Below are 22,576 nucleotides of genomic sequence, written 5' to 3'. Positions count from 1 at the left end.
AAACATGTTTGTTAAAAGCATCTGTCTACAAACTAAAACAAACATGTTTGATAAAAGCACCTGTCTACAAACTAAAACAAACATGTTTGATAAAAGCATCTGTAGTACTGTACTCCTTCTGATCAAAAATAAATATCGATGATTTAGTAAATTTTGTACTACATTATTACAAAGTCTACGACACTTTTATGGATAAGAGGGAGTACTATAGTTCTTTAAAATGCCAACAGGTGTCCATACGAAACCGCCAGTGTCTTGTTTTGATTGCAGCAACTAGGCCACGCATGGGCTAATTGAGTCTGTGGGGTTCACACTCGCGAACAAATATTTTAATCTAACAACGCATAGCAGTCACTAATCGACAACTCATACAGGTCGGTCACCAACTAAACACTTTCTTGATTACGCGCGCAAGTCTATCCTGACAGCGTTTATTTGTATAAGAAAGTGCTATATACAATGTACTAAGAGAATTTCAACGTGACATAAGAAAGTGGTGGTGGAAACGTCGAGAATGGGAGTTATTCAATGCAGTCCGCAAAGACAAGTTCACACGCTTTCTTCATTTCTGGAAAACCTTGCCCAGGATGTCCTGTATGGGGCCAACACCCAGGCCTGCTCTCATGGCTTCAGCTAGATATCCAGCCTGTAGACAAGCATTCTTTCAGATCACAAGGCGGGGTGGCGAAAATCTAGAATAGCTTACACATTTTGATTTAGGGACTGTGATTTGCTACCTCCTTAACAGATTTCTCGAGATTGAGAGCGTCTTTGATGCGGCTATTCACAAAAGTCCACGTGTCACGAAACTCTGCAATGTGTCAACAGAAATGGAGATAATCAGTGAATCTGTAATAGAATCAGTCGCGCAGAGAAAATGTCGAGTCTGATTTTTCCATAATCCAATCAGTCGCGCAAGGAAAGTGTGAATTCTGCGAATTTTTATTTATATAATATTAGTGCACCTAAAGTAATATAGGTCGAATAACTCTCAGGATCGAGAAATAAATGGCAAATGTAACTGCTTACTCTTAACACATCAAACATGACAACAAAGCAAAAGATACAGCAAGGTGTACAAGTCAATAAGAATCAGAGATATTTACAAATATTCCAAATACAAATTTTGATTTTCAAATGAGGGTATTGAAAATTCGAGAACTCATAGTAGTAGAAGTTGAGTGTAGGTTAATAATTCCAAATACAAATTTCGATTTTCAAACTCAAGTTACTTTGGTTTCATTATACACAATAATACATGGTTACAAGGATTGCTAATTTGCTGAGGTTGGCTTAGTCATAGTGTCAAATTGTAAAGTAGAAAAAAATATGTGCAGAATGGTATCAGACTTAGAAAAGATGCAAACCTGGAGAATTATCTGTTAGCATGTACACCTCCGAGGTTGAGTAGATCCCACCAAGCACAGCACGCTTCACATACCAATCAATATCTGATCCAGAATCTCCAGCAGCATGCCAAATCTCATCAACAAGGACCGCTCTCTGCTTCAAGCTTGTGGAGACGTTTGCCGGTTGGGACTGCCAAACAAATTATATAGTTGGACATATAGCTATCACATAATTTAGTCAAAGACATGAGAAAAAAGAGAAGACAATGCACCACCTGGATACTCAGGGCTTGAGGCCACTTTGAAATGTAAGGTGCCTGCATCTCAAGCCTCATACGAATAAGCCTGGCTAGTCTCTCAGTGAGTATCAAGGTTTTCAACTGCTCTCCCTCACCAGCATCAACGCGATCCATGAGTTGTTGAAGGCAGTCATCCATGAAAAACTACGTGCACACTCAAAAAGAAATTCATAAGTGTGGGAAAACTGAAGCATAGAAACAAAAAACTTTGACATGTTCCAGAGTCTGTCTAATATGTTCGGTTAACAAATAGAAATTTCATGCATCAATGAAGTGAAATGAAGTTCCAATCTATGCTGATAGTGATCCTGAGTTTCATAATTTATGCGCTGACAAAGTTAAAGAAAGAAGTTTCAATGTATGCACGTGGCAATGATGAGTTTCATGCACCAATGGATTGAGAAGTTTCAACCAATGCTGACAATGCTGTTGTTTGATTGTTTCTCACAGAGCTCAAGAACCTCCAAAATCATGTACTCTCTCCGTCCAACATTATAATAAGCTTTGGCAAGCTGTTTTAGCTTGCCAAAACGTCTTACATTGTAGGATGGAGGGAGTATTATTTAAACTAGATAAACCAATGCAACACCCTAAAGCAAAGTTTAAAATAGCGAGCTCTTGCATCCAGCCAGAGCGATTCCAGCAGCTACGAAAGGCTATGGCCGGGCTATAGCGGTTTTGCTAAATAATGAAAAAAAAAATCAAATTTTGGGAAGCATATATTCGTATATATATCAATAATTCACAGATGCATAACATATTTATAGTCACATAAGAGATAAGAATAACCAGGAGTTCTGGACATAGTTCTGTCCACGTATTACAAGTTCACAACATAAAGTAGCAGAAATTTAGGACATAGGGTCTGTTTGTTTGGGCTGCAGCTTTTGAGAAGCAGCTGTAGCTGTTGAGCTGTGGAAAAGCAGCTGTGAGAAGCAGAGATTTGATGTTTGAGAGGAGTGCTGTTAATAGCTGCTGTAGCTGTGATGAGGGATGTAATCTCTGAAATGCCCCTGAATGCTGAAGTAGTTGTATAAATGTTGATTTGACACTCTAATTCTGGTTGTTGTTTTACGAGACTTGTTCATATTAAATATAAAATATTACATATATTCAAGATCGGTTTGCCCTAAAATAATATTGATTTGGCACGAATCAACATCGGCTTGCCCTAAAATAATTACATATATTCAAGATCGGCTTGCCCTGATTATGAGTGTAGAACTTGGATAATTTCCGCAACACACATGCGCCATGCCGGAGTTTTACCGCTGTTTGTGTTCTTTCTTAATTCAAAATATCACAAACAATCACAACTAAAATTTGCACTAAACCAAGAGCTAGAAAATTTTATACAGATGCATACCAGATACATACATACTAGTATTACTCAGATTGCAAAGAGCTCATGTCAACATGCTAGTACTATTTCCAGAATACGGACGTGGAGCTGCTGGCCGGCGACGGTGAGGACCAGACACGGGCGTGCGAGGAGGCCAAGCTGAGCAGTTTTGCACATCAGGTTTTTCCACAGCGCGGCGACGTACACGTTGTACGAGGCCACACCCGGCACGAGGCCACGCCCGGCACGAGCCCACGCAGGAGCATTTCGTCGAACACCTCGTCGGCGGCGTCGAACTGGCAGCGGTCGCCGAAGGCGCGCAGCATCAGCTCGAAGTCGGCCGCCCCAGGGGCCACGCCGTCGGAGCCCATCTCCTCCCTGGCCTAGGAGACGAGGGCGGCACGAGCTGGACGAGGACAAGGACGCCGGCGCCCCGACCTACAGGGACATGGACGGGGACGGGTCGAGCTTGGTCGACCTCCTAGGACAGCGGTGACCTTGAGAAGGACGGGGACGGCCCGAGCTGGAGGAGGACAGGGACGGCCCGAGCGGGAGGAGGACAGGGACGGCGGCGCCTCGACGGACGGGCGCGAGCTCGCAGACGACCTCCTGGGACGGGGCAGAGGACGGGAATGGAGCGCGTCAGGACGATAGGGACGGCGGCCGCGGAGAATGGCGCCGGCGCTGGCCTGGAACAGCGGCGGAGGGCGGGGCGGGGAAACCCTAACCCTAGCCCACCATTGACGGAAACGGGGAGAAAGGAAAAATGGGGAGGGGGTGTCGGGCCGGGTCTGATTTGGGAGGCTATGGAGCACATATATGCGGTGGCAGTTTTGGGGTAAATAATACGAAGGGTAGAGGACAACTCGGTCATTTGCCATTCGGGAAGCCAGGCGCAGCTCGGGAAGCAGGTTCCGACCTGCTTCGCGCCTCGCAGTGTATTTTGTGGCAGCGCTTCTCACAAGTGCTTTGCAAAATTTTGCTGTTTGTTTGGGCTGCTGCTTTTTGGACCCCAAAAGCAGCAAAAGCAGAAGCAGAAGCCCAAACAAACAGGGCCATAGTTCTGTCCAAATATTACATAACCAACAAACGCAATTAGCATGTAGCAAAAGCAAGTTCAGGACATAGTTTTTGTCCACATGTTACATACTAACAAAAAGTTCAGAGACACAAAAAGTTCACAGTAAGCAACAAGTTCACATAACCGGGTTAAATTGGGTTTAAATTGACTTTGCCGGGCTAAACTGGGGCTAAAATTACTTAGCCAGGTTATTAGCGGCTATTCTCCTTTTAGCCTATGAAGACCCTAGCTATAGTGGGAGGCCTCTCAAAAGGCTATAGCAGGGCTATGGCGGGTCACTTAAAAATTTGCCCTAAAGTAGTTCAGTTTCTAACAGTTATCTTTAGTTCAAATCTCTAGTAAGCGTGATCAGTGTTTCCAATTGAAAAAGTGTGCCCAGTACAAGAAAACAGCAAGGGGTTTCTGAAGGAAACAATAACTATAATGAAATCAAGGATTTCATTTTGGAATAAATACAGGTGGTGGTGTTGTGGATTAGTAGTACGTCGCATCAAGGCGGTGGCAATTTGGTTGGCCACCCGGCGAGAAGACCAGGGTGGTCATATTGCAGCAGAAGTTGATTATATGTTTGACATGGGTAATAAGTCCAATCGTATTAGGAGAGGACAAGGGCTAGAGTATCTATGTTTAAACATGCAAGAAGAATCGATCTATTCTGCCAAGTTTTTCACTATTCTCAACCTATGTGTAACTAGCCAATCTCCCATGGCGTCTAACAATCTTCAGCGTGGTAGTTATCTTGCATGAATCAAATTTCCCAACAGGTTGAGTAAATATATACAGTTGGAGGCAGAGACAGTAGTATGTAAAGAGCCTATGAGACAACATAGGAAGGGATATTTTCATTTTTCTGTTGTTTGTCGGTTGAACAGGAAAGTTGTCGAGGGATAAGGCAACGGAAGTTTTGGACTGAACGATCAAAAGTTAATAACGATCTTCCTTTTTGTCTACATTGATCACAAGAAGAATGTCTATCTGCAGATGTCAATCCCTCAGAGTAGCAACTGATTTCAAGACATATAATTCTAGTGTTTCAGTACATACCAACATTTTGACTATTTTAAGTGCATGTGGTGTAAACCTTTCTACGAACATTGAGAAAATATCCAGTGGAAATCAGTAAAACAAGTAAAAATAATCTCCAAATTTTCAAAAAAAAATCAACAAAAAATTACAGTATTTTAGAAGGGTAGAGTTCTATAAACATAAACAGTCAAATTTCAAGTTTAAACTCAAAACCATTCCAAAGAACATGGTTCCCGCGGAAAGTTCACCATAGTATGGTTTCCACCAGATACTTTCTCATGCATATTTGTTAGTATTGTACCCTGACAAATACCCTCATTTCAAAAGATTATGAACAATTGAAATCAAACAAAAAACTAGACATCACTCACATAAGTTGTAGATAAGCATAATTCCGGTGACATACAAAACAGATAAATAGTTAGCTAATAGTTTAATTAGATCCACCAAAATGCTATTCCGAGAAAATTTGACATGTGTTCGACACAACACAAACATAATGACCTCACGTACACATGGCATCAAGGATAAAGACACTGGCCAGTTTGTTGAAACTACGGATGTCATGCTAAAAGGGATACCCACAAATTTCAGATATATTCGAAAGCAAATAGTGACCTTCGGAATAAGCAACCAGCCACATCTGCTTCTGTCAAGAAGCTCAGCACCATCAGGGTGCAATGTGGTGCCATTGAAGACAAAATCAAGGCCCTCTTCAATGCTTCGGTGCCAGCTTCTCCCCCATGATCGACGTGAGTATGATCGATCAATGTGGTTGTTGTGCCCCTTTTGTGCTTTACACAGCACTCACACATTCCCTTCTGTCCCTTTGCCAGAGCTAGGTACTAGCAACAGTTTAAGGTATGTCTTTATGTCGCTTTGCAGCAATTTTGGTTGTATAACCTTATTCACCCAAAAGCTTAAGTTCATAGGGAAAGCTAGCAAAATATATTTCAACGCCCCCTCACGTCTAGGTTCCTCAGGGATAGATGTAGGCTGCAACTATTTTTATTAGTACTGTGTTAGCCACGTCTTGACCTCGCGACAGCTTGGCTCTGAAACCATATTGAATTGCATGAACCTAACCAGTTAACCCAAAAAGTTGATGCAATTGGGAGAGGTGAGCAATATATTTCAACACCCCTTATCTACAATCCTCAAATCAGCAAGTGGCAATATTAATGCGAATGGTTGTGATATTAATTGCCACTGCCTCACAGAGAGGAGAGGATGGTTTAGGCATTAAAAATCTTCAAAGCCAAAACAGATGCCTTCCTCTAAATTTGCTTACAAAAAATCTAAATTCCAACTGCTTCTCCGGGATTTCCTGGATTCTAAGGGACACAACCCCTCAAATACTCCATCCTACCTTTCCAAACTCACAGCTGAAAACACACACACCCTAATCCAAATCACCCAGGTCAGAATCAAAGATGTTTTGGTGAGTTTCTTTTGGCTTGACAGATTCTCCATGCGCCCTTAGCTGCCCCTCTATTTTTTTCCACGCACTAGAACCCAAAGACTTGATTTCTTCAGTTCTCCAAGATAGATTGAATTTAAATCTGAAGAATGGACAAACTCTTTTGGTACCATCCAGCTTTGATCCCAGTCTTTGCTGCTGTAGGATCTCAGGTTAACCGAATGACAACACACTAGACTGATCACTGGTGGAGGAAGCCAACAAACTCCCTCCCTTCCCTCCCCACCTTCTCTAAATAGTGAGATAACACAAATACACATATACTAGCATTGGTAACATTACTTGCACTTGCATCGAACTTCTTCCAGTAAATTACCCCAACTATGATGGTCTTATCAGTCATTAACATTTTCCACCTAAAGGATTAAACTCTTCGTACACATGACTTTCTTATGCAAGCATGTGTTACATAAAAAAGCAACGCCACAGCATCCTAGTTCTGACATAATTACGCTCTTTTGAGCTCAACAGTGATTGTTACTGAAGGTGCATAGAAATCACCAAACACATCACAAAGTTGAGAATAAACATCACACATTCATACCACACAATAAAAATAAACATAAAACTGGCCGAGTTAGCTTCCAATTCAGATAATATGCAATCAAGCAATTAATTCTGGGGTAAACTACAAAGCATACATTCCTCCAAACTCTGATTCGTGTAGATTATTTCCTTGAGATGAAACTGGCCACCACAGTAGCATAAGCCAGGAAATCACAACAGAAAGTGTGCAGTCGAAGGGGGATGGTAGGTACCTCAACGAGCGCGGCCTCTTTCCTCTGGAAGGCACCGACAATGGCCGGCGACACGCCCACGTCCCTCGCCCCCGCGATCATGGCCGACTCGCTCCATCCCATCCTCGGCTAAAGCAAAAAAAAAAATTTACACAAAAAATCTTTAAAAAAACAGTACGAAGGCCTGAAACGGAATCAGATTTGGAGGGAGTTCGAGGCACAACCACATGGAGCAGCGACGCGCGGAGGACCTTCTCCTGCTCCTCCTCGTACCCCGCGCCACCCGGGCGGCGGCCCCCCGATGCAGCACCCGGTCCCGACTGGTAGGACCCGCCAGCGCCGGCACCGGCACCGGGGTAGGAGGAGGCGCCCTCCGACTTGGGCGGATCGACTGTGGGCTCGAGAGGCGGAGGCGGGAGAGGCGGTGGCGGCGAGGCGTCGGTGGCGAGCCGGCGGAGAGCGGAGGGGGAGGAAGGCAGCGGAGAGGCGCAGGGGAGGACGCGCCGGGCGGCGAAGGCGCGGGAGAGCAGGCGGCGGGCCGCGAGGGAGGAGGCCATTGCGGCGGCGCGGGTGCGGCCTGCGATGTGTTCGACGAAATGGCGAGCCTGTGCTGGAACTGGTGTGTATAGCAGTATAGGTGGCCCTCCGATCGGATCGTTTCGCCGCTTCGGAAACAACTTAACTCGTGCGGTTCATGCCGTCCCTGGCATGCCACGTCATGCAGCTAGCATCGTCCAACACGTGCCTATGCACGAGCTTACATTGGAAGTGCACACCGCTTGACTAAACAATCTTCTTTTTCCGTGTAAAGAGGTTGTATTAATCAAATAAGAATGCTGTTACAATTCCTCAACAGAGAATCCAGAATGATTTCTGGCCCTGACCCTAACCATACATGAGTACAATTGTTTAATCTACCAAACTTTGTTGATTCCAACGATGCGATCAGAAGCAATCAGCCCTTTAGCTTCCTTGATCAGGTAGCAACAGATCTAGCTCTGAGCTTGTAACAAGCCTCACAACCTTAATACTATCAGTCTCAATCAAAATTTGCCCCTCACACCGTTCAGTTGCAAGAGCTACTCCTTTCATAAAGGCACATAGCTCCGCCTTCAGCGCTGAACTGCAGTGTCTTAGCGCTCTACATGATGAAAGTAAGATGGATCCATCCTACCGCCGAATGATCATGCCAGCATTAGCAGTCCCATCCTGCTGCACAAATGACACATCAGTTTTACAAAACCTTCAGAGGGTCTAGTCCAAGTACTAGGAACTTGTACAGGTGAAGTGTTCGTACTAACGGACAATACTGAATTACATATCGGCTGCTTTCCCCTCACGGTTTCCTCGATGGTGTGGTGTTGGGCGTTAATCAACGACTTCATGTAGCTACACAAGAAGTGTCTAGACCCCTCAATGGTTGGCATTGGTTTATCATGGGTTATTTCATTCCGAACAAACCAAATTCTCTAGATGATCATCAATAACTTGTCACAGATAGGAGCATCAAATGAGAGTAGGTTCCTCTAACCAATTCTCACGCTGCCCCATCAGATTATTAGTTTTCGGCATATCCCATACTTCACGCATAGCTTGCCAAAGATGCACTGCATGAGTGCACCGAAAAATCATGTGGGAAACATCATCTTGTTCAAGCCCACAAGACAGGCACATACCAGAAACTGACATATGTCTTCTCTGTTTATTTACTTCAGTAGCAAGAGCGTTGTGGACTGCTCTCCATATGAAAATTCGAATTTTATCCGGTACATTACTCTTCTAAATAGTTTTCCAAATAGGTTTATTCCTAACATGTGCAACACTCAACGCCTCACTATCCCGCTCCCGATGGACAAGCGAGAGGCCAAGCTTATAGGCACTCCGGACATAAAATATGGCGTTTTTCTCGGGGGCTCCTTCCATGCACCATTATCATCTAGCAGGGTAGAAACTCTGTTTAGCCTTGATTTTTCACGATCACCAATTACTTTGAGATTATATGCACATGGCAGCCAGTTGTCCCTCCATATTCGGACCGCTTTACCATTCCCAATGTGTCATACTACACCCTTCTTCAATAGTTCCAGCACATATGCTATGGCCGTCCAAGTTGAGGAAGGGTTGCCGGTGAAGACCGTGTCAATGATATTGCCTTGAGGATAGTATTTTGCCCTAAGCACACGGGCACATAAATTGCCAGGTTTCTGAATAAGCCTCCATGCCTGTCTAGCGAGAAGCGCCTGATTATATAGGCGCATATCTCGAAAACCGATTCCACCATCACATTTTGGTCGCACCATATTTTCCCAGATCATCCAGTGTGTTTTCCTTTTGCCTCTGTCTGCACCCACCAATAGTCATGAATAATCTTGGTAAGTTCATCACAAATCGAGAATGGGAGCTTGAAAACACCCATAATATATGTCATTACCGCTTGAGCAACAGACTTTATCATCACTTCCTTTCCTCCTTGAGACAGATCCCCCATAGGAGAATTCTCTTACATAACTTTGCTTGCAAATTTTGGAATTTACCACGTGTCATCCTTCCTTCTGGGGTCGGTAGCCCGAGATATTTATCCTCAAAATTTTCCCTCTTTATCTGTAATATATCTCGGATAGAATCTTGCATAGCTTCAGGGCATAAACTGCTAAATTGTACAGAGCATTTTGAAGGGTTTATCAATTGACCCGTGCTAGAAGCATACATCTCAAATTCTCAATAACGTGCTTAACACGCTAAGCCTATCCACTCTCAGCCTTGAAGAATAGGAGTGTGTCATCGGCAAATAGGAGGTGGGAAACTCCAGGAACCCGTCGACATATTTTAACTGGTGACATGCCACCAATGCTTACTTCTGAATGCAGCAAAACAGATAGTCCATCAACAACAAAAAGGAATAAGAAGGGGGATAGAGGATCACCCTGTCGTAGACCTCTCGTAGGGGAAAATGCTTCCAATAAGGCTCCATTGAGTTTTACGGAGTACCTCACCGTGGTCACGCACACCATTATCCAATGCACCCACCGATGAGAAAAGCCTATTTTATGCATCACTTCCTACAGAAAAGTCCAATCCACTCTGTCATACGCCTTTGATAAATCCAATTTGTAAGCATAATATGACTTATCCGTTGTCATACCATGCTCCAAATAGTGCAAACATTCAAATGCAAGTAAAGCATTATCCGTAATCAGCCGCCCTCGAACAAACGCACTCTGATTCTATGATACTATACCTTCTAGTAAAGGCCTCAATCTATTTACTAAACACTTGGGATGATTTTGTAAACAACATTGCACAAACTAATCGGTCGAAAATCCTTTAGATCAACTGGATTGTCAACTTTTGGGATTAAAACTATAGGTGTATCATTTACTCCAGGCGGCATGCTCCCTGTCTCGAAGAAAAGTAGTACCGCTTGTACAATCTCATCCTTGAGTACGTCCCAATTCCGCTGAAAAAAACGTGCGGGGAATCCATCAGACCCAGGGGCTTTTAGTGGTCCAATTTGAACAATGTGTCAGATATTTCCTCCACTATAAAGACCTGACACAAGTGATCATTGGTTTCAGCCGTAATGTTTCCCGCAAACAGATTGACTAGTGGGGATGCATCCAGGGTAGGGTCTCTTGTGTAGACCGACTGGAAATACGACCGAGTCATACGCTCCATACCGTTAGGAGTATCTTTGATGACACCATCCCGGTCCTAGAGAAACTTAATCCTATTTTTTGCTCTCCACACCACCTTATTATTAAAAAAGCACGTGTTTCGATCACCTTCTTTCAGCCATGCAATGCGAGACCGTTGGAGCCATAGCATTTCCAACTCATTCATAGTATCCATAGTTTCTCTGATTTCCACCCGCGGTGCATCATTAGCCATCAGGTTTTCCATCTTCCTTCGTAACCGAGACAATTCTCGAGTTATATTACCAAATTTTCGTCCTCTCCATTTGTGCAGAATTTTCATTACTTGCTTCATTGCTTCCTCAACCTCACCCAAGTCAGACTTGGATCCAACATCTACCCAGGCGTTTTTTATCACCTCAGGCAAAGCACTATCTCTTTCCCACATAATTTCGTATGGATTATGTTTAGCTTAATTGTTGGTTGGAGTCTAATGAGGAATGGCAATGGCTACTTAAACCCATTAGGGTTATGGCTATGAGATAAAAAAAAAAAGTACCAATTGCTATGTAAATGCAAAATATAATACTTATCAGGTAGAACGGTTGGGCACCCATGTAGCTGTCTAAAATTTAACTGAGTGTGGCCTCTGTAAATACATTCTAGATCGATCCTTTGTCCAATCATATCGTAGGATCTATATATGTACCCATGTACCCGTTTAAAAATTCGAGTCACACAATTGTTGGTATATTAGTTAGGATTAGCCTCCTAACTAGGATCATTTCACCTCCGGTCTCCATGACTTCCGCAATATATATCTTCTTTACGTGATCATAACACAATATGTTTCAGAAAACGTTGCATGAACTCCCACCAATCTGATTCCAGTTTTAAGAACTGAGCTCTCCAATGCATCAATACCACATTTGGAAAATTTCAGTCACTGGTTCGACCACATTTACAGCAAATTTCAGAAATTTCAGCTTTCTACTATGGAGTACATGGTTTCCACGTGTCCAAAATTTTGAGAGCCAAGTTCCAACAACCATCCAGAAAATGCAACTAATAGCAGAGGTATAATGGGATAAAAACCTTATTTCAATAGACATCTATTTGGCCGACAATACAATGGGAGAAACACCTTAAGAAAATTTAAAAATGGACAGCTCCATATATTACATCCACTACCGTCAGGAAAGTGTCTACAAACTTTCATCTGGGACTTGAATGACGAGTCTGTAACAATAAAATGACAAACAAAGACAACAACAACAAAGCCCTTTGTCCCAAGCAAGTTAGGGTATGCTATAGATGACATAGGAAGACTAGTTCAGAGATAAAAGAAACAACAATACCTGAACAATAAAAGTTAATAACACTAAAAAAAATGCTATTCAATCACATGCTCCTTGTCTATGTTTGTTTCTGCCTTGAAGATTTCTGGGTAGGACTAAACTGCAGAATGAATGAACAAGCATCACCCACCAGGCCGTCAATGGTGTCCTCCCATTTCTCATATGCTTTGAAGCCTATGAAAATCAGAGCAATACCTATTGTTGCCATGTAAATTTCATGTCATCAGTAGTCATGCGGATGATGCACACCTCGCTGGAATTTAGAAAGGGAAGCGCAAAAATTTTCATTACCGATTTTAAATGCAGCCTGCGAAGACATGGAACTAAGGATGCTAACAACCAGTAGGAAGAATACCGCCTGACGGAAAAAAAAACTAAGTTAGGCACTAGCACAAAACCTATCCGAAGTGCCAGTACTTAGCACAACATCAACTCTTCAAGTAGTGTAAAGCGTTTAACGCAAATCATCGGAGCATATCATGCCTTGAAAAACAGTGGCCAGTCATTTCCTCTACAAAGAGATTTTAGCACTCCAACTGATGAGTTCCATGATGAGCTGACTGAACAAGCAATCTGATGAGCCTCCATCTGTGAGATGTGAAAGTTTGAGGGCTCAAGTTTCTCAATCTTGTGTCCAAATCTGCAATAAATGTTATACCAAATCACAATCTAGTACATGGAAAACACTCGAGGAAATGCTAAGAGATGAATAAAAGACCCAAATGGTGTTTAACTGTATTTGGTAGCAGGTATATTGATTGACCAAAGGTAGCAGGCTAAAAGAGGAACGTACACATTTGCGGGCAGCATGCCATGAATGAACAAGAACAGCGCTGTAAGTGAGAAAAGTTTTGCCATTGCTGTCATTATGGTGTAACCACATGTAAATAACTGGTAGTAAATAACAGCCAAGAGTAGTAGCACTGTCATTGTTTGCTTCGTATCTTCCCAAAGAAGCGTTTTTGCAACTGAAAATAGATAGAAAAAATAATTATTGAGACCAGGACGGGTAGGGAGGGGGTGGGGGTTAAGGGAGGTTGAGTCATACGATTTCCATTCCCAAGAAATATTGAAGCCTTTGATATACTTCTTTGACTCTGAGCTTGTAGATGGGAATACGACTCTATTGTTCTCTTCAGACCATCCTGAAATTTTTAAACAAATATATTAATTGCTTATAGTAGGAAATGAGCTGAAATCGATGTTCAAACATCCCACACGAAAACACATCGAGTCAAGCAAGCTCATTAGTAAAACTACAGGACGCAGTAAACACCTTGACTGACACAATGGGTTCATAGCCAAGCTGATCTTTCGCTCTTGAGCAACTGAATGTCCGGTTGCATGAGAGGAGCCGGATCCTTGATGGTGTCAGCTGAGGAACCTTCATTCCATACTTACAGAACGTCTTATAAGTCCATTCTACCACATGAGCTACTGGCATCATAACAGAGACAGGAATTTTTATTGAAGGCCTGCAACAAAGTCCTAGGTGCATTAGGATGCTGGTTACTTAGTCACGCAAAAAGGTATAAAAGATCCTGAATCTTTAAATGTTTTACATAGGTGTAGAGGTATCACTTCAGATTTAGAATCAAATTGGTACAGCACATCTAGGGTCCTGGAACCGTAAGACTGTGCAGAGGCGATTTAAGATCTCACAACCTTGCAACATCTCTTAACAGAAAAACCTATGATATGGAAAGGAAAATGCTTTTAATCCTCCGGAGGCTGCGTCGCATCTAGCCTCCGGTTTCCATCGCGCGCTGCACCGAATGTGGAGACAGCGGTGGGTTGGGCCCCACCCACCCATGAGCATCCCACCACAACCACACATTTCTCTTACGCACTTATCCTCAAAAACAATTTCTTTTCCCAGCTGCTCCTCCGAGCCAAACTACCGCCGCTTTTTTCCGCCGCCACCTCTGTGATCCGCGCACCCTCTGTGTCCTCCACCGGCGATGGTGCTTGGTGTGGGCGAGCACCTCGTCGTCGTCATCTTTAGTGAGGGATGGAAAATCCGGATAAACTCCACCCACGAGCATGTGTGGCCAAGTGCCTCTGTTACAGCCGCCATGGTCGACGGTGTTACGGTGAGGGACGGTGCTCCCAACCGCGGTCGTCGCTGCTACGGAGCTACGAGTAGCGAGTGGTGGTGCTGCAAGCGCCGGTAGGCAGAGATGCAAGTTCGGCGGAGCTGCAACCAGCAGGCGGCGGAGCTGCAATCGCCGTCCGGTGAAGCTGCAACCAGCGGGCGGAGGAGCTGCAATCGCCGTCCGGCGGAGCTGCAATCTCCTGTCGGCGGAGCTGCAACCAGAGGGCGGCGGAGCTGCTATCCTCTGCCGGCGGAGCTGCATCCAGTGGTGGAGGTGCTGCAATCGTCTGTCGGCGGAGCTACAAGCAGCGAGCAGCGGCACTCCAATCGCCTGCCGGGCGGCAGCAGTGCTGCAATTGCTTGGAAGAGGAGCTCCAAGTAGCGGGCGGCGGAGCTGCAACCGTCTGTCGGCAGAGCTCCAATTCCCTGCCGGCGGAGCTACAAGCAGCGGGCGTCAGCGCTGCCGTAGCTTGCTGGGGGCAGCGGTGCTGCAATTGCCTAGCGGAGGAGCTCCAAGCAGCGGCGGCGGTGCTTCTCTTCGGCAACGAGCGACACCGATTTTGTATGGCATGTGTGGGAAAGCTGATGCTGCCATGGAATAGCTCGGTGGTGGGAGCGGGACGGCGGTGCTTCAAGCCGGAGTAGGGAAATCAACGACAAGGGCACTGGCGCTTCATCACTGCTGCAGGCGAGGGGAGGTGAGGGGTGGTTGAGTTTCTAGGCTGAGTTCCAAGCGATACTAGGGATTTTTCTTCTGCCATCGCTGCTGCAGGAGACTCGACAGTGATGCTGCCGGTGTATGTGGGTGGTCCCGATGACACGTGTCAACCGCTGGATCCGGAGGTTCGGGAGTTCGGATCCTCCGGAGGATCCTCAGCGCTGTCCATATGGAAAGGTAATAATCTATAGGAAACTCAAGATAAAGCATAGAATTTTAAATTGGTGTGCTCTAAGGTTATCAATTAATCAACTTCAAAATGTATCTCAAATTCATCATCAATCTGCATGAGAATTTCAGCAAACATTGTTTAAAGAAACTGCAAGTGTTCAATTTTCACATAATGTGTATTTACATAAAGTTGATTTTTAAAAATTTACTGAAGTGGATACCTTTGATATCCAAGACCTTCTAGAATCAATGACATGAACTCCCAGAATTTTATGGGCTCCGCATTTGTTATGAAGTATGTCTGGAAAAAGATCATAAATCATGACATGGAATCTTAAAAGTAAAATGTTAGGCATTGGCCTTACTTTTCCAGCAGCTCTCTTTGCACCATCTTCAGATGATAGAGTTTTATCTGCACAAACATGACCATATGCCACGTTCTCGACATAGGTGAAATCATAGTAGTTGTCCCCATCGCCAATTATGTACTGCAAATGAAGATTTCAGCAAATAATTGAGAAGCCAATTCAGTAGCTTACAGCATTTACTTTGTCTGATACAGTGACATGATTTGCGTAATTGCATTTCTAATAATACAGAAAAGAGGCATCCCAAATTTATCTTTATGGGAATTAACTATGAATATAAATATTTGAAGATAAACATTGAGACTGACATAAGAATTACAACTTTAGCACAAGCAAGTTTACAGATTTACACACACATGTAGCAGTTCTTACTTTGGACTTGCCTGCCCTTGCAGCAGCAACCAGAGAAGGGACCAGTAGCTTATCGCCAGGCCCAAAAATGCTACTTGGGCGTATACAACAAGTAAGAAGCCCATCCCTACCATTAGCTCTCATCACTAATTTTTCTGCATCTGCCTTTGTTTCTGAATACGAATCATTAAACTGGAGTAAGAGAACATATAGTCAGGAGTTGTATATAAGTATGGACCAATGGCAAATAAAAAAGGATGTAATCCAGATGAGACATACCTTATCTGGGTACGGCATTGATTCGTCTGCATTGAAAATTCCATGAACTCCATCAAAAACTACACTTGGTGAGCTAGTGTAGATAAGCCTCTTCACCTTGCAACGGATACACGCATCAATGACATTCTTTGTTCCTGTGAATATAAGAACAATAAGCAATCGACTTGGTGTCATCCCATAAGTAAATCAGTGTCATCTCATAATTAGTAACCAAAGCCCAGTATACAAGTTTGCATTACAAACCTTCAACATTAACTGAATAATGAAGATGAAAGTTGTTAATGGATGAATCTGGAGCAGCCATATGAAAAACTACTTCGGCCCCCTCAAAAGCTGCACACAAGAAAAACACAATGGGGGCAAGAAACAAAGGCATTAGGCATGGATAAAGTAATGAGAAATGCCCATAACACCCTGCTATATAGGAAACAAAAGCGACATGTACCAGCATGGCAATACTAGTTTTAGCTTTATGTTTTAGGACCAAACTGGAGAGTTGCCAAGCCAAGACAACTGTAATTTAACAGGGCGAACTGCTAAGTCACATGATTCCTGATTCCCTGGTTTTGTACCCCTACTTCTATGTCCAAAACATAGTAAACATGTTCTCGGGACAATGGGAACGATAAACGGGGACAAGGATCCAGGATCGCCACTTTCCAGCAGTAAGGAACGGCAGGGGTATACATCTCTGGATCGACCAATCGATAGCAGGGACGCGACCCAAACAATTCCGGGATGATGACTCAGGAACGATATGGGGTCGAGAAATTTTTCAACCAAATCTTTCCCTATCCAAGATGTATACGGAGCATAGAGGGAAACATCAAAACATCCGGCTAAACTCTTTCACCGCTGGACAAGGCAACAAATAACTCCTTAGTCATTCCTAAAAATCCTCCTATTACTTGTCATCTGCATCGAAATCCTGGGTCACCCCCAGTCGATTGACCCAGCTGCAGGCCGCCAGCCCCCCAATGCGTCATTGGGAGAGTGCAGCTGGCCGTCCGGCCGCCGCGCCGCACAACCACGTCTGGGTAAGGAGCCAGGATAACGTGCTGATGTGCAGACTGCGGAGGCTGCCGGTTCAGGGGTCACACCACCGTTCCCCATTTCCGGCTCAAAACATGCATGACCCCAACAAATGACCAAAAAGCTTCATGGGATTAACCAAGGAGAAAGACCTGGGGCCAAAATTAAGCACGCAAATTGTCATGCAACTAAGCGGACCTCACACCACGGTGATACGCATAGATGCAGTGACTACTCTATGCACGATCCCATACTCTTTTTGTCAATCACTAGTACTTAACTGTTGATAATAACTACATAATAATAAACAGAATTTAGTAGAGTTCATTCACTAAAGTTGACACCACAGGATTTCTGGTCTGACGGTGCCACAACATTAACAGAGTGTGCAGTAACTAGGAGATACAGATTACATCTACCAATCTGTAGAAGCTTAATATTCAAATAATATAGGTCTTGGCAAAATTAACTCTGTCAACCTAAACTAGAACAAACTAACGCAAAAGGGCAAACCAGCTCAATCACAGCGTAGATCATGTGACTGGTAGGTACACCGCGGATCACTGGCTCCTACGAGTCCTACGAGTTTCAGATCCACACGGATCACGGAATGAGGGGCAACATTATCGTCAACTCCCGCCCAGCCTAACAATCCAGGGAGCAAATGGTGGATCACGCACCTTTGGCAACCTGGGCCTTGTCGCGGAGGTCGGCGGAGGCGTAAACGGCTTGGCCTTCGCGGAGGGCGGCGCCCAGGATCCCCTCCTCCTCATCCCGATCGAGGGAGATGGCGTGGGGCAGGTCGGCCACGCGCACGCGCCACTGGCCGGAGCGGAGCAGCATCAGCACCAGGTGCCTCGCCGCGAAGCCGCGGCCCCCGGTGACCACACACCATCTCCCGCCGCCTCCAGCCGCATCCATCTCTCCCTGCCGCCGTCGCCGTCGCCGTCGTCAGATTCGAGGCGGTTATGGAGGCACGAACACTGTGGTCTCTGCCCACGCTGTGTGTGAAATTGGAGTATTTCTATCTCGTGGGTGGCCTGCGATCCGATCTGTGGCGTTTACGCCGTGCTGTCCGTTTGGCCTGTTTCGACTTTCGACAGTGGAACGGGTATATTTGACTCGTTGACCAAAAACAACGTGCCACTGAAGACAAACTTCGGTTAATCAAGCGAACCAGTAATAAAATTGAGCATTGCTTCCCATGATACTACAAAGCTTCTGCTCCAAATTACAGCATACAGTACTTCACTAGACGTCAGAGAGAAACTTTTATTCTAGACTAGCACAAATGGCCATGCAGAGTGAAAGAAAAAAAAGTTGATTCAAAACCATCAGCATAACCCAAATTTTGCCCAAAGTCGATCGACCCGTAACCCTAGCCTCAGTTCATCCTTATATCCTATAATCTTTGATTATTTTGATCTACTCTTTTATGCTTCATTGTTATTTTTTTTCATTCAAGCTACTATTAGGAGCAAGGATGAGGGAGACATTATCAAATGAAGGCATTGCAAATCCAAGAGCCTTCAATGTATAACACTGGAGCACACATTTATGGTGCGAAGGACAATTTGAAGGCCAAGAGCCGAAGACTATAATCAAGACACGCAATAAAAAGAGGTGCAAGGGAATTACTTTGTAAATGAGAGTTTGTCGTTATGTGTGTGTTAGATGATCGATCCTCGGCTCTAGATGAAACTTGAGAATACATGAATTCAGGGCAAGACTAAAATTTAGTAACTTCTCTGCATCTTTTCGTTGCCTGATAACATGATATATGCACATGTCAGAGCCATCAACAATGGCTCAAAAGCTATGCACTGGCTGGCCATTACTTCTCATAATCAGGAAAACTACAAGGTTTTTTTTAATCCAGCTGACCTTTATAAAACCATCCGACGCTCTCAGGGTATGTATATCACTTTCCATAGTTTGTAATTCTGAATCACCAACAACAGTGGGTCAAGAGAAGGAAGATATCTTACAGGAGCAAAAGCAGGTGTGAACTGCAGCAGAATTCGTTCGAATTGACCACCAATTTCCTGACCTTAAATGTACACAAAGATGAGCACACCATTCAGGGTAACAGACTGTACTTCAGCGATTGGAAAAAATTATATGCTCAGTTTGGCCGAACACAGCAATCAAGAGCGCAATGCACAACAGCGATGGCCAGCAAGCGGAGCAGGTGCGGCTGCTCGCGCGGCGGCACCAACAGATGCGTAGGTCCGCATAAGCCTCAAGCTTGGCTGTTGTCGCGGCTATGTCGAGAGGTCGTAGTCTCCGGGGCTAGGAACCTCTGTTCTCCAGAATCTCTCTCGATCTCTCCCTTATCTTTCCCTCAAAGCAGCAGCCGACCACCCCTCTCCTCTCATTTCAGTTGGATATTTTTCAGATAAACAAGGAAGAACGACATACCATGCACTGATAGACCAGCTCGCATCCAATCCTTGGATTCAGTGTCATGTGGAGTCAACGCGGCGTGGCCGACGGCCACCATGTGCCTGCGCTGGTAGCTGCCTCCGCCAGTTCCTCACGGTCGGCGAGCGTTCGCCTCGGGAGCTTGGCCTGATCGGCGACACCGACCGACTGGATCCTAGCCTGCGGCAAAGCTCCATCGTTGTACTAGGCGACAACAGATGTGATCAGCTCCCCCTCCTCTCTACAGCCCGCCATTCGCTGCTTTGGTCGGTGGTGACACCTGCTCTATCCTTTCTTTACCGTGTCACTGGCAGTTTTAGAAGAAAAACAAATGGCTGTAAAATTGATAAATCACATATGGATCAAATCCGCTAGCAAAGCCCATCTACCTAGCCCGCCAATGTTACCAGCAAATCGATCCAGCACCCAAAAAGGCCAGATAACATTGTGCCTATACCTTTTCACACAAAACAAATTGTAGACTTAAAATTTTAAAGCAGCCCATCTAGCCATCCTTCGTTCCTTTTATTTTTGATACATCTCGATCCTAAAAAAATGATAACTCGATTTACTACATTTCTCTGCAGTTACTTTTCAAGCCAGCCACTGTACAACTCATCAAACAAATATTCAGAAGCCATCGACGATGAATACCAGATATATACCACGACATAACATTTTTCACAATAAACTCTAGCACTAAGAAAATAAAGTTAGTCTATCATACACCACATCCACAGTTATTAAAAGTTGCCCCTCTAGCATCATCTATAATACGAGCCGTCAAGATTTGACAAGTAGGTAACACTAACGACTCATAGAAATTTTTTATCATCACTTATACTACTTGCGTGATCTTTACTGTGAACTGAAAATTCTCGAGAAATACTGCTTGCGTGATCTTTACTTATATATATAGGAGGCAGCTGCTCTTTTCAGTTCAATAGTAGTACAGGTTCGTAAATACTCTTCCGCCTTTGTTTTCATCAACGATGGTGAATATTACTTTCCGACCCTTGCCGATATCACCGTGCACATCGAAAAACACATACACATTCGCGCACGCGCGAAACTATTGAAACCAAGACAATATCTCCTCTACTTTGACCAACATGAACAATCAACCTACTATACACTGTACTAGGTCTCCACTTCAGCCAACTGATAAATATAGATATCCTCTGACTGTGACTCTTCCCATGGAACTTCGGTGCAGTACAATGCACCGTTAACCAGACAGTTCAGCTAAAAATAAAAGGCCTACCCTGCAACCTAAACAGCCCTAGAGTAATCGAACACATCACAATCCCGTTTGCACTGGTAGATGAGCACCAATCTGAACCAAACGATGGCATCTCAACCATGAGAAACACCATAACCATCTACAAGTGTTCGTTATGGTGCGAACCCACCAAAGGATACCGGCCTCACTCAGCATCAAAGCACTACTAGCATATCTAACAAATCTGACAGAAATTTTCGCTGGCGCGAAACACTAATGCCCATTGCTTGAAGTTTCGGTGACAATCGAGCAAGAAGCCATCTAACATGCAACAAGAAGAATATTGTCTTCTAAAAAATGCTACCGCAACAGTTTTAACCTTCCATGTAAAGGCTTACCAATGTAATCCATGTATGCCCTCTCATGTACCCTCCTTTTATTGTACTTCCTCCTATGTACAACCTCACCTTGCATATCTCTATGATATAAATAAATCCACCATAAACATCGGTCTCTTCTTTTTATATTAATCTACAGTTTCTCTCCTATATCACCATCAATATTCGTTTCCAAACCATAAAAGTCACCAACAATATAATCTTTCTACCACACAATAGACAGTACGGGCGCGGCGTGCGCCGCGCCTCACACTTCCTAGTACTATATATAAAAGACAACCCCATCTGCTGGCACGAGAAGCCTCCAAGACACTGTTCATGCGCGACATGAACAGTGCCGTGAACAGTATCATTTTTTTTACTTTTTTACCTTTTGGCATAATTTTGTTAAACCTTTTTCTCAATAATTTGTAGATAGAATTATTCTACAATAGTTTAATTATCCGTTAGTAAATTTTCACCAAAGCATAATTCTTGAACGGTAATTTTTTTCCTCTATAATTTATGGGTAGATGTATCATGCGCGACATGAACAGTGCCGTGAACAGTATCATTTTTTTTTACTTTTTTACCTTTTGGCATAATTTTGTTAAACCTTTTTCTCAATAATTTATAGATAGAATTATTCTACAATAGTTTAATTATCCGTTAGTAAATTTTCACCAAAGCATAATTCTTGAACGGTAATTTTTGAAGCCTCCAAGTCACTGTTCATGCGCGACATGAACAGTGCCGTGAACAGTATCATTTTTCTTTTTTACTTTTTTACCTTTTGGCATAATTTTGTTAAACCTTTTTCTCAATAATTTGTAGATAGAATTATTCTACAATAGTTTAATTATCCCTTAGTAAATTTTCACCAAAGCATAATTCTTGAACGGTAATTTTTTTCCTCTATAATTTATGGGTAGATGTATCATGCGCGACATGAACAGTGCCGTGAACAGTATCATTTTTTTTTACTTTTTTACCTTTTGGCATAATTTTGTTAAACCTTTTTCTCAATAATTTATAGATAGAATTATTCTACAATAGTTTAATTATCCGTTAGTAAATTTTCACCAAAGCATAATTCTTGAACGGTAATTTTTTTCCTCTATAATTTATGGGTAGATGTATTCTACAGTAATTTAATTACCCGTTAGTAAATTTTCACCAAAGCATAATTTTCCAACAGTAATTCTAATTCGATGTGTTAACTAATTCACAATCAT

At 43.6% G+C, this 22,576-nt stretch overlaps 2 protein-coding genes across 3 annotated transcripts; both read right to left on the bottom strand.

The window, feature by feature from the left end:
- Positions 1-237: 237 nt before the first annotated feature.
- LOC124702630 (ubiquinone biosynthesis protein COQ9, mitochondrial-like) lies at positions 238-7,871 on the bottom strand. Its single transcript, XM_047234795.1, has 6 exons — positions 7,539-7,871; positions 7,336-7,443; positions 1,625-1,792; positions 1,368-1,539; positions 738-811; positions 238-646 (listed from the first exon to the last, which is right to left on the bottom strand). The coding sequence occupies exons 1-6, from the start codon at positions 7,869-7,871 to the stop codon at positions 563-565; spliced, it is 939 nt and encodes a 312-aa protein (XP_047090751.1). The 3' UTR covers positions 238-562.
- Positions 7,872-12,024: 4,153 nt separating this feature from the next.
- Positions 12,025-18,363, bottom strand: LOC124702629 (3beta-hydroxysteroid-dehydrogenase/decarboxylase-like). 2 transcript variants are annotated; one of them, XR_007002558.1, is made up of 13 exons: positions 17,999-18,363; positions 16,530-16,619; positions 16,287-16,420; positions 16,029-16,199; positions 15,654-15,776; positions 15,510-15,589; positions 13,581-13,779; positions 13,353-13,449; positions 13,098-13,272; positions 12,788-12,944; positions 12,596-12,662; positions 12,289-12,499; positions 12,025-12,257 (listed from the first exon to the last, which is right to left on the bottom strand). XR_007002558.1 is itself a non-coding variant. In XM_047234794.1 (12 exons), the coding sequence occupies exons 1-12, from the start codon at positions 18,237-18,239 to the stop codon at positions 12,363-12,365; spliced, it is 1,671 nt and encodes a 556-aa protein (XP_047090750.1). In that variant the 5' UTR covers positions 18,240-18,362; the 3' UTR covers positions 12,025-12,362. The 2 variants fall into 2 exon arrangements, 1 of the variants encoding a protein (XP_047090750.1); XM_047234794.1 differs by having other exon boundaries at positions 12,025-12,499; positions 17,999-18,362.
- Between the last annotated feature and the right edge of the window lie 4,213 nt (positions 18,364-22,576).

Source organism: Lolium rigidum, chromosome 3, assembly GCF_022539505.1.
Source record: "Lolium rigidum isolate FL_2022 chromosome 3, APGP_CSIRO_Lrig_0.1, whole genome shotgun sequence".
NCBI lineage: Eukaryota > Viridiplantae > Streptophyta > Magnoliopsida > Poales > Poaceae > Lolium > Lolium rigidum.
This window is presented reverse-complemented; position numbering and strand designations above follow the sequence as displayed.

Excerpts from the sequence above, each read along its gene's own strand:
- LOC124702630 (XM_047234795.1), bottom strand. The coding sequence starts at position 7,871 with ATGGCCTCCTCCCTCGCGGCCCGCCGCCTGCTCTCCCGCGCCTTCGCC. Across the intron at positions 7,444-7,538 it reads GCGCGTCGCTGCTCCATGTG|CCGAGGATGGGATGGAGCGA; the intron begins GTTGTGCCTCGA and ends TTTTTGCTTTAG. Across the intron at positions 647-737 it reads TCGAGAAATCTGTTAAGGAG|GCTGGATATCTAGCTGAAGC; the intron begins GTAGCAAATCAC and ends GCTTGTCTACAG.
- LOC124702629 (XM_047234794.1), bottom strand. The coding sequence starts at position 18,239 with ATGGATGCGGCTGGAGGCGGCGGGAGATGGTGTGTGGTCACCGGGGGC. Across the intron at positions 16,421-16,529 it reads TTATTCAGTTAATGTTGAAG|GAACAAAGAATGTCATTGAT; the intron begins GTTTGTAATGCA and ends TTATATTCACAG. Across the intron at positions 16,200-16,286 it reads CAATGCCGTACCCAGATAAG|TTTAATGATTCGTATTCAGA; the intron begins GTATGTCTCATC and ends CTCTTACTCCAG.